At 44.6% G+C, this 12,089-nt stretch overlaps 1 protein-coding gene across 1 annotated transcript in view; it reads right to left on the bottom strand.

Annotated features, from left to right (window-relative positions):
- Positions 1-12,089, bottom strand: part of mau2 (MAU2 sister chromatid cohesion factor) — a 58,710-nt gene that overhangs the window by 35,115 nt on the left and 11,506 nt on the right. Inside the window, exons 2-7 of the mRNA XM_067968518.1 lie at positions 11,953-11,970; positions 9,928-9,993; positions 6,658-6,753; positions 4,916-5,010; positions 2,069-2,096; positions 994-1,149 (exon numbers count right to left, since the gene is read on the bottom strand). Of these exons, the coding sequence (XP_067824619.1) occupies positions 994-1,149; positions 2,069-2,096; positions 4,916-5,010; positions 6,658-6,753; positions 9,928-9,993; positions 11,953-11,970 (459 nt within the window). The remainder of the gene's footprint in view (positions 1-993; positions 1,150-2,068; positions 2,097-4,915; positions 5,011-6,657; positions 6,754-9,927; positions 9,994-11,952; positions 11,971-12,089) is intronic.

The raw sequence follows: 12,089 nt of genomic DNA on the forward strand, positions 1-12,089 counted from the left end.
AGATTTTTAGAATTCCTCGCCATCTCTCCTGAAGGCGCGGACTCTTGCTGGGGAACGTCTGATCCACGGTACCTCCCTCAAGGGGGCTGTTCTACATGCAAGAGCCGAGACAGACAGTGATGACACCATCAACCTTGAGAGGTATCACAGCTTTCTTTCCTGGACTGTACGGCTCAGTTTGACACTGGGCAGAACATTTACTATCAAGTTAAGTTTCCAACCCATTGCTTTTCTTTAAAAATTAGTCGCAAGTGAGGCAAGTGATTTTCTGTGACTGGTTATTGCTCAGATCCTGTCTTTTAAACAGCTTCCAGAACTTTGTATGCAAGGTTGCTGTACTAAGGCAGGAAATCGCGTTAAACGACACTCAGTAGAAACTCACATCATTTGTTGCAGGATTTAGTTCCGTGTCACAGCTTGCGAGGTCATTTCTCAAGACACGGGGCAGATTTGTCAATCGAGAACGCAAGGGAAAGGACGTTGAGGCCTCATCCGAACATACATACGAAAAATGACAGACAGTAAAAGACCTACTGGTCCATCCAGCCTGTCCCACAGTTTATGTGATGAATTGTGCTGGCTTGCTGATCCGTGTAAATCACTATTTACCCTATCGTAACCCTTCAGGACCTTGAAGGCCTATGTCAGACCACCTCTGAACCTTCTCGTGAAAACTTCCGATCCAGCAAGCAGCCCTTCGCAAATACAGCAAGTCTACTTTAGTATTGCCAATAGCTGCCAGGCGTCAGCGCTGCATCCCATGCAATGTAAATGCAGGTTTAATAGTTCAGGCCAGAATCAAACACTCATGTGCCTCTATGGAGTAATGAGCACGGGTTAGATTTTATTCCAAACCCCATGACCCTTTTTTCCAAACTAGTTCTTTCACTGGCCTATTTATACAGCTCCGATTTATCGTGCTTTCATTTTTTTTTAAAACTTTGAGCTACTGCCAATTTTGTTGTGGAATTTAGAGGAATTTTCTTTGCTCACCTGCCCTGCATCCAGATAGTGTGTGACCTGTAGTACTAGGAAGAAGACGCGTAGTGACTCCTTCTGTATGGGGTTACCCTGCCAGTTCTCCACAATCTGGCCGCACAGAGTTAGGAGAGGGTGAACTTCCTGCAGCTTCCGCTCCATCAACAGCAGCTGGAGACCAATATGGGGCACACACCAAGTTTAAAAATCACAGCTACAACATGAACCATCATATAAACGATCATCATCATCATCGGCCAACTATCATTGGAGCTCCTGTGACTGTCACAGGAACAGGAGTAGGCCATTCAGCCCCTCGAGCCTGTTCTGCCACACACTGTGTTTGGGACTGCCCACAGTCGCTCTTTCATCGACTTGTTTTGTACGGATGCTGCGTCACCCCGTGCAGGTTGTGGACGCGGTTGGCCAATTCAGGGATTGGCTCATCCGCCTTTTAACGGCATTTCCTTCATCAAGGGTCCTGCTCTCCTCCGCCCGAAGCTGCTGGCACGTTCTGGAGGTGACCGGGTCACTTAACCGCCGCCCAGCACTGGCCAGTCGGGCGGGTAGCACCATCTACTGGTATTATGGTAACAGGTTTGAGCACCTGACCCGACACCATATGTACAACACTGCACAACATCCCGGAGGATTTTAAAATGTGTTTTTTTTTAGGTAGAAGTCCCGCCTGAAGTACTGAAGGCTGTCAGCTTGGTTCAATAGTTAACATTCTTACTTATATGTCAGACGATTATGGGTTCAAGCCCCACTCCAGGACTGGAGAGCACATAATCTGGGCCACCACTTCAGTGCTGTCCACTATAAATGTTCAAAAAAGAACTTTTCTCCTTTGCCAATTTTCTCTGCTCATTTTCCTCTCCCAAAGGAATTTACTCTGCTGCAGTTAAGATTTCATGGTCCCCAGTTGCCTTCCAGTACCTCACCCAAGTAGCAATCATCCACGTATGAGCCTGGACAGTGCGTTGGTAGAATTTCTACAGTGATGGGCACTAGCTGCAGAAGATTAGCGAGTAGAGGAAATTCTGTACTAACGGTTAGATGCTAATTTAACAAAATGAAAATAGCTTACCATGCCTTTGCTTAAGAGGAAGAGTGCTCTGCAAGATAAGAGACAAGTTTATATTTACACTTGTGTAAATTACTAAATTTAATTCACATGAAACTGTAAGCCACTTTAGGTAACAATGAGGAGACCAATTCACAAGAAATTCTGAAATTTAAGTTTGTTTTTGCCTCTACACTGATTCCCCTTACAAAAACAAGTGAGAGGAAACAACATTTTGCAGTTACAGCTGACCAGACTGTTAATAAACACTCAAATGCCTTCTTTTATCTCAGCGGACACAAGTGTAGTACTGACAGAGTGCTACATTGTTGGAGATGGGTGTTATAAATCCCAGGGTACTATACGAAGAGGGTTGGGGATGGAGCTTTCCCAGTGTCTTGGCCAACATTCCTTTCTCAAACACCACCAAAAAAAATTAGTCAGCTATTTATCTCACTGCTATGTGCAAATCAGTGGCCACATTCATCCATTTATCAATAACTGTACAATGCAATGTGTTCTACATGAAATGCTCTGAAATGTTTCTGAAGAACGTAATACGTATTAGTGAAAGCTCTTTCTTCCTTTAATTAAAATAGTGGATAAAGGAGTTCCATACTGATAGGATCGTATGCTAATATTGTAAATTTTGATGACATCCCATATATTGTAAATCAGCCTCAAATAACGTCCTAATGTTATAGCCCGCCATCTCGTACACTCAAGGAATCAGAGGGAGGGGAATATCTGGCAACTGAGAGCTGACCTGCTCATGGTTTCAAGTGAAGCTACCAGTCGAGGCTAGATTAGAACCAGACCTCAGAAATAAAAGGACAGAGCTCCGTTTTGACCCATTGCAGCATAAAAACAGGAAGAGGCGGCAGTATGTGAAACAACTTGCATTTATATAGCACCTTTAACATAGAAAAACAGTCCAAGGCGCATCAGAGGTGTGAGGAATAGACGCCAAGGCATAGGAGACATTAAAAAGGATGACCAAAAGCTTGGTCAAATGAGGTGCGTTTTAAGGGGGGGGGATTTCCAGAGCATGGGGCCTAGGCACTGCCACCAATAGTGGTTGAAAGAGGGGGTGATGCACAAGAGGCTAGAATCAGAGGAACAGAGGTTTTAGGGGAGGGAGGAGAAATTGAAGGGCTGGAGGAAGTTCCAGAAATAGAGAGGGGTGAGGCCATGGAGTGATTTAAACTCTAGGATGAGAATTTATCAATTGAGGTGTTGGGGTACTGGGAGCCAATATAAGTCAGTGAGGACAGGGATAATGGACGAGTGGGCCTTAGTGTGGGATAGGATGTGGACAGCAAAGTTTTGGATGAGCTGAAAGTTACAGGGGGGGAGGTGGGAGGCAGAGGGTGGGAGACCGGTCAGGTCAGCACTGGAGTAATCGAGTCTGGAGGTGACAAACATGAATAAGGGTTTCAGTGGCAGATGGGACAGAGGTGGATGGAGAGAATGCAGGGTCTCCAGGAATAGATACTGACTGTATCAGAAATATGGAGTTTTGGGGGGTGTGGGGAGGGGTGGAGAATCGAGGTAGCAAAAGGCCTGCAATGCCAGAAAGACACTGATCGCAGCACATCTGAACCAAGGAAGAATGCAGGTCCTTGGCACAGATTTACCATACGATGAGCTCCCCATTTCAATTGTGCCATTGTGTGAAGGTACAGGCCAACCAGTTCCCCTCACAGAGGGTGGAAAAGGAAAAAGGACATCACTCTGTTTGGCAACCAGTTATTTAGCAGTTTGGTGCTCCTTGTCTGGGGATGATGTGATGCAGGGGAAGGGATCCAACAATTTGTTTTTGCCAACCCTCTCCCTCCCTCGGGGGGCCGACTCTTGCTGGGGTGCTGCGATTCCACAGCTAACAGCAGCTCTCTGGCCACTACATGCACGAACCTAGATAGTGAGTCTTTACAAGCTACTCGACCATGGAGGACAAAGCAGCCAAGGCCAATCCTGTCCTCAGGGGTCACTGCATAGCAATCAGGAGCAGGAACCTTGGTTGATATTTCCCCCCTTCCCAGCCCAGGGACGTTGGCCAGTAGTAGCTCCTCTACGATTGCCTCGGCTGAAATCAGCTAACTCAACTCATACCGGGAACAGTCTCCTGGAACCCAGTCTGCGTCACCAAGAATAAATATTTTTTTTCAAAAAAATGCAGAATACTTCACATTAGAATGAGAAAATGCCATTCCGGTGTTGTGACTGGGCTATTCAGGCCCAAACTGAGCTACATAGGGGAATGGCTTGTGCCATAATAGAAATTTACACCCTGAACTGAAAGAAGAGAAAAACTAAAATAGGCAGATGCCAAGACACATTTGGTTCAGGTGCAATAAAGGTCGGTAGGTTATGCTAACAAAATGGCATCACAGCCAAGTCTTGCCATATCCTCACCCAAGGTCCCAGACCTTCCAGAAGAGGTCGCAGGTTAGTGATCAGGGGCAAGTTAATATTTCCCTCCCTGTCCTGGAGTGCTCCAGCTGCTGCCCTGATTGAGACCAGCTAACTCAGAACAGCCCAGGAAATGAACCCAGGACCTTCCGACCTGTGTATCTTATGACCGCAATGGGTGATGCCTTTACCAGCAGGGAGATAACACCTTTAAAAACTGCAGGATGCCCAATGTTAGAATAAGGAAGAGTCATTCTAGTGTTGTCACTAGCGCAAGTGAGGCAAAAAGAAGTGTTTGTGCCTTTATAGAGATTTACATTTAGAACTGAAGGACAAATTGAAGTAAATAACAATTACACACTTGATGCAGACATTCCCATGCATAAAACTTTAAAATTGCAGCTTGGTTTATTTTTCCATCTGCGAGATGGGTCTCAATCCCAGCGATTTTGGCGTTACCTTGTATATTCCGATCCCACTACTCTTGCATACTCGGCTCCAACTCCAAGGAGGTCACATGCTGAAACCAAATCTTTTTCTAACGTATGCAATTGCTAATAGAAAGGAAAACAAAAAGAGAAACAAAGATTTTTTTCAAATTCTTATCACAACCACTTTAAAATGCAGAAATGTAATGTATAATTGAGACTGGCCTTCATCCATCAGGAATCAACAGGCATTGATATCTCTCCATCTCAAATTGTCATGAACTTTGTTACTGGTGTGCAAGACAATAGCCAACTTCCTTTTCAACCCCACCTATCCGCAAATGACGGCAAGTGCTGAGGAACGACTCCACTGGACATTCAACTGTGTAGGCATCACAGCCACAGCCACCTGTCCTGACATCTACAAACAGTCCATCGGAAAGTCATTGGAGAGTTATCAATAGTGAGAGCCTTGGGTGACATCCCCTCCCCAGTTCTGGGAGTGCCGAGGCTGAATGTGACACCCCTATAACCTCCGACATGTGTTGCTGGCAAATTCCATTACAAGACAGAGGCATGCATTTACATAATTTTCTTCCTCAATGCAGATAGTGGCCTACTCCCAAGGACTTTGCAATTACTGCTCTGCAACTTGCAAGATGACAACAATTTGTCCACCAATTTATCTCTTCTTTTTAAAATGAAGAAGCACCTAGTGTCTGGTCAGTTTCATCTCTCTCTCGCTCCCTCCCTCCCTCCCTCGTCAGTCTCCGTCCAGAAAGATCTGGCTGAAACTACAGCTACAGCTTCTCTGCAGGCTCAATTAGTAAGTGGAACTAGTCTGTACTGAATTAGATGATCTCAGCCAGATAGGGGTAGGGACACTAGTTAGTGTACTCCAGTGCAGTACTGAGGGTGTGCTGCATTGTCGGAGGTGCCGTCTTTCAGATGAGACATTAAACCCTCTCAGATGGGCATAAAAGATCCCATGACACTATTTTGAAAAAGAGCAAGGGAGTTCTCCCCAGTCTCCTGGCCAATATTTGCCCCTCAACCAACATCACTAACAGATCACCTGGTCATTATCACATTGGGACCTTGCTGTGCACAATTTGACTGCCACGTTTCCTACATTACAACAGTGACTACACTTCAAAAAGTACTTCACTGGCTGTAAAATACATTGAGACATCCTGAGGTCATGAAAGGCGCTATATAAATGCAAGTCTTTCTTTCTTTAGGTTCAGCGCCCGCAGGCAATGGAGTGGGGGGGGGGGGGTGACGGGGAGTGTGAAGCCAACCAATGCTCATTGCCCAGGCATTAAGAAAAAATGGGCATCTGTAACTGAGTGCCACCACGTGCAATTTGCCTGTTGATTTCATCCCCTTCCTTGTGAAGAAACAACCAATGTTTGGTTTTTAGATTCACAATTAGGCAAAGTGTAGCCACGCCTAACATTAAGGATACAATGGGAAAGGAGAGTTGACAGAGGTTGTGAGTTAAACAATACCCTGCAAGAGTCAACACCTTGAGGAGGGGAGGGGAGAGGAAAAAATATGTAAACAGAGTCCATGAAATTAGAAGCTGTGAATGGGTAATTGCAGATGGAAACCCATTACCTCCCAGTCTGAAAATCACCAGGCTGCCCAGAGGTATTGAGTTGGATAAGCTCTAATTTGAGTCAACATTTCTTATGCTCTTAATGCTAAAAGTTTTCTTTCACTCAGCACCAAGAAACCCCCATTAACCCTAAGAAAAGGAAAGATACATACTGCAAGTTGAAAGAGCAGTCGACAGTGCCAGTAAGGAGTCTGCTGAGAGATCTGTATCGCTTTCCGTAAAAGTGGTTTTGCTGAATCAACCAGATTCTGAAACGCAAACAGCATCGTTACTACAATTGTACATGTGGAACAAGGCAGAACGTAGTCCCGCAGAGACAGTCAACGTACATACGCCACTAGATGTGAAATAGAAGTAATTACAACACACGACGACTATAAGAAAACTTCCCACTGAAGCAGTAAGCCTAGAACTATGGATTTTCTTTTCTCTGAAACCAGCTTCAGAAGTTGATATCGTACTCTTAACTCTAGCCTCCAACCTCTCGCTCTCAATTATAACTGTTCTTGTCTTTATTTTACAAATAGCTCTATGGCCTAAACTCCAAATACATTGTCCACTGCCCTTCCTGCATTAAAACCTATACTCACTGCAACGTTTCCTACTCTAACTCATTCTTTCCCAGGTCCTCAAAACTGTGAAACTACCGTCCCTTCCAGCTGCAATCTCCATGGTTCTATAACCAAATAATCACTTATTGCGTCTTCTCCCCTACCCTTGTGGCATCCTGCACAATTAGCTTTGGCCATTCACCTACTACATATACTCAAATATATAAAGGTAGCCATTGCATAAGACAGCCCCTCGCTTCAGTCCAAATCCCACCCAAAAAAAAACATCGTACAAAACGAGAATCAACACATCGAAGCTTCTACCAAAATCCAGTCAGAGGATGCCCCATGAATACAGCTTCTCTGTTCCTCCTCATTTCATGCAGCACATTCCTATCAGCCATTGCTTTGATCCAATAGCATTAACGTTCCATTCCTGGCTCCCCCTGTTTATTTTAAATCTTCTCTCCCTCTATCTATCTTGCTGGGCTGTCTCATGAATTTAAATCCATAGCAGGAGGCTGGATAGGATGGAGGCAGGAAGGAAGAGCTGCCATTTAAATATCACAGTGGTAGGGCAACAGCTTATAGGATTGCACTCCACTGTTCAGCTTTCTTCCTCCTTATTTACTCCCTATGCAATGAACTGAGGCATTTTGTTGGCCCAAAGAAATGAAAAAAGAATTAGTCCAGATTATAGCAAATGACTGTCCTGGGATTTGAACTCATGATTCCCCCCAGTTGGGAAGCACTGGAGGAGCCCAGAAACAGCTGGCAGGAAAATGCTGCACTCTGCCAACACTGCGGTATTTAAATGATAACTCTACTTCCTGGCTCCTGACTTCAAGCTCTGACTGCCGTTTTAAAATCAGAGACATCCCAGCAAGACAGATAGCGAGAGAAGAGATTTATAATCAGAGGCTGCCCAGCAGGGTAGATAGAGAGAGGAGATTTATAATCAGAGACTGCCCAGAAAGTCAGGTACAGAGAGGGGAGATTTATAATCAGACAGCCCTGTGGGGGTAGAACCAGGAAGAGATTTAAAAGCAGGGGCAGCCCAGCAGGGTAGATGCAAGGAGAGAAGATTTAAAATCAGCAGTGAGTGCCTGGACTGAAGTCAGGAGGGAAAGCTGCCGGTTAAATATCACAGTACTGGAGGAGTGCAGCACACTCTGATCAGTTGCTGCTTTGCTGCTCCCTAACTGTGATACCTAAATGGTCCCCTATTGCTAGAAACACATTGAAGTCACAACAGGAAAACAGGCCATTGGGCCCAACCAGCCTGCATCTGCCTTTACCATCCAGGTGAGCAAATAGCCCTGAATCAGTGTTATCTGCCCTGTTCCCATATCCCTTCAGGCACCTATCCAATCTAATCTTGAATGTTGACAATGTTTCTGCCTCAGCCAATGATCCTCGAAGTGAATTCAATCATCTCTCAGTCCTCTGTTCTAAATCTCTTACATTTAATCTTGTTTCAATGGCCCCTTGTTCCAGACCCCTCAACGACTGGAAACAGTCTGCCGCTTTCTACTCTGTCCCATCCTTTCATAATTTTGAACATTATTACCATATTGCCCCCAGAATCTGCACCGTTCTAGTGAAGGAAGACACAATTTTTCATATGGTTTCCTCATATTTGTATTTCCTCATACCAGGCAGCATCCTGGTGAATCTGTGTTGTACCCTCTCTAAAAGCCTAATATCCTTCCTATAGTGTGGGGCCCAATATTGCACACAGTACTCCAACTGAGGTCATACGGTTGTATATGCCCAGCATTACCTCTTGGCTTTTAAATTCTATACCTCGTGATTAAAAAAAAGGATGGAATTCTAGATTTTAAAACAGTCATATCAACCTGAGGTGCTGCTTTTAACATCCTGTGAACCTGCCCCCCCAAATCCCTCTGCTCTTCCCATAGCACCAAGTCTACTCCCATTCAGAGTATAATTACAACTGTTATTTTTCAATTTCAACACCATTCCCTCTAGGCCGACATCCAAATCACTGATAGTGAACAGAAATGGCCCCTGAACTGAACCCCGGACACCGCTACCTACTTCCAACTCTGAAAAAAACTGCCCTTAACTCCTACTCTCTGTTTTTTCCCTTCTAACCAAATTTTAATCCAGTTTACTATTCTCCTATTATTTCCATATCCCTTAATCTTCTCTAGTAATCTCCCACATGGCTTTCCTAAAGTCCATGTAAACCACATCCAGCGCATTTCACTAATCTGCCCTGTCTGTTACCTCTTCAACCAATTCTATGAGGTGTGTCCAGCACAATTGTCCCCTTTGAAATCCATGCTGGCTACTTCTATTTTCTCTTTATCTGCATATGTGGTAATTTCATCCCCGAGGACGCTAAAATTTTCCCTACTACAAATATAATTACCTGGATTAGCTCTATCGCCCTTATTGAAAATGGGTAGCACATTGACCACTCTCCAATTCCACGGCACACATCCACACTCAATAGAGCCCTGAAATCCAGTTTGGATTTCTGAGTTTTTAAAAAAAAAGTTATTGGCTAACATTAAAGTGTTTAAAATAAGAAGCTTTGGTTGCTTCAATGACAGCGTATGTGTCAAAATTCAAATATATATATTTTTAAAAATACGTGCACAATAGTTACCTCCACTATCACTGGTAAGCGAACAGAGGGCAAACCCATTTTCTAACTCCACCCACTGGACTCTGCCCTAACAGCACAATCACAAGCTGTAAACTCCATTTTTATTTGATCCAGGTTAATCCCAATTAATCAACTTGTGCATAATGTGCTGAGAAATGTCCAGATTACAGGAAGTTAAAAGCAGGTTGATTCTACAAACTTTTATAACAAGTAAAAACTTTTCTTTTTCTTACCTGCTGGCAATATAACTCTGACAGAAGACTGGCTGCTTCAAATTTGATATCTTCAAACTGTGGAATCTAATGCGTTCAGGTTAAGGGCATCATTCGCAATCAGTTGCAATATATAGTTCCTCCATTCCCTCTCTTCCCCTCCCTATTTCCAAAAATGTAGCATCTTTAGCTCAGAGGGAAGAAAGTCAAAGAACTAATGTAGTTAACAGTACAAAGATCACCAGGATATGTCCCTTTAACCTGACTGCTGCGCAATTTCCAAGAATGGGCACAATTGGCCTTTGAACAATTGGGCAGAAGTAACTGCTCTGACCAACTGCAGAAGAAATTTCAACAGCACCGAGTTAATGACCATCGTTGAGAATTAATTCAGTTCACTTGCCAGACTCAATTCTTCCATCTCTTCTGTCCAGTAATTGCTGTTTAACACAAATAGATTCGAGAATCAAGATAAAAAAAAGACTGCATTATGCCTGAGCAGAAGGCGGACGTCCAGTCAGACGGACGTCCAGTCACGCAGTTCCAGTCAGACGGACGTCCAGTCACGCAGTTCCAGTCAGACGGACGTCCAGTCACGCAGTTCCAGTCAGACGGACGTCCAGTCACGCAGTTCCAGTCAGACGGACGTCCAGTCACGCAGTTCCAGTCAGACGGACGTCCAGTCACGCAGTTCCAGTCAGACGGACGTCCAGTCACGCAGTTCCAGTCAGACGGACGTCCAGTCACGCAGTTCCAGTCAGACGGACGTCCAGTCACGCAGTTCCAGTCAGACGGACGTCCAGTCACGCAGTTCCAGTCAGACGGACGTCCAGTCACGCAGTTCCAGTCAGACGGACGTCCAGTCACGCAGTTCCAGTCAGACGGACGTCCAGTCACGCAGTTCCAGTCAGACGGACGTCCAGTCAGGTATGGATGAGGATTTCACCAGCTGATGGACTAAGCAGGGGCAGAGACGAGTGATGCTACAGAGGTGAATGTCGGCAGTCTTTGTGATGGAGAGAATATGGACTCGGAAACTCAGCTCAGAGTTGAATAGGACACAGGTTACGAACAGTCGGTTTCGGCCTGAGACAGTGACCAGGAAGGGGGACGGAATTGGTTGGAAAGATACGGAGTTTATAACGGGGACAGAAGACGATGGCTTCGATCTTCCCAATATTTTAGCTGAAGGAAGTTGCAGCTCATCGTACACTGGATGTCGGACAAGCAGTCTGACAACACAGGCAGTGCAGCAGTCAAGACAGTTGATGGAGAGGTAGAGCTGGGTGTCCTTGGTGTATAACTGGAAGCTGACCCCATGTCTACAGATGATATCGGCAAGGAGCAGCATGGGGATGAAGAAGAAGAAAGGGCCAAAGATAGATCTTTGGGGGACTCCAGAGGCAAGAGTGCGGAGACGGGAGAGAAGCCATTGCTGGAGATGCTCTGACTACAATCGGACACAGAGCAAGAGAGATCTGAAGTTGCTGAGTACGAGTCACTTACTTACTCTCTGAGCCTGGGGGGACGGGCAGGGGTGTAGCACAAGGATATTTAGAAGAGGGTACAAAGAAACAGAAACTAGCTTACAAAATTAAAGTAAGAAATCAAAACAATTATGTGTGTTAGAAAGTATTAGTATATACTTTTAAAAGAAATTAATACTGCTCTTTTCGTGGTCACTTCTTGGCTTGCACTTTGGACATTGATTCAGATGCTCCATTTAGTTGTTTACAGTGTCAGTTTCACTCAACATAATTAGGGTAAATCTACTTTAAAAACCAGCGTTCTTACTGCCTCCAGAGCTTTTTTTGCTGATCCCGAGCAGCATTTAACGTAGAAATATGCTCAACGTCACACTGAGCCAAATTACTTGCCCAAGGTATAATCACTTCAAGATTATCATAAATTAACCTCAAGCTGATTAGCAAGAAATAAAAACAGCAGCAACACTATGAAAGAATTTTCCTCTTCACACAAGCCACTGCAATTGGCTGTTAGGTGCTCACAGGCTGCTTTCATGTACTTTTTGAAAAAAAAGGATACTTGTTGGGATATTAACCACTGAAAGGCAAGGGAAAAAACAATTAGTCACAATGGTTATGCTTTTAGAGTTCAGTTAAATTCATTTTCTAACAAACAAAACAGACCTTAACACCAAACCCCAAACCCCTTCCCCACTC

This window comes from Heptranchias perlo, chromosome 29 (genome assembly GCF_035084215.1).
Source record: "Heptranchias perlo isolate sHepPer1 chromosome 29, sHepPer1.hap1, whole genome shotgun sequence".
NCBI lineage: Eukaryota > Metazoa > Chordata > Chondrichthyes > Hexanchiformes > Hexanchidae > Heptranchias > Heptranchias perlo.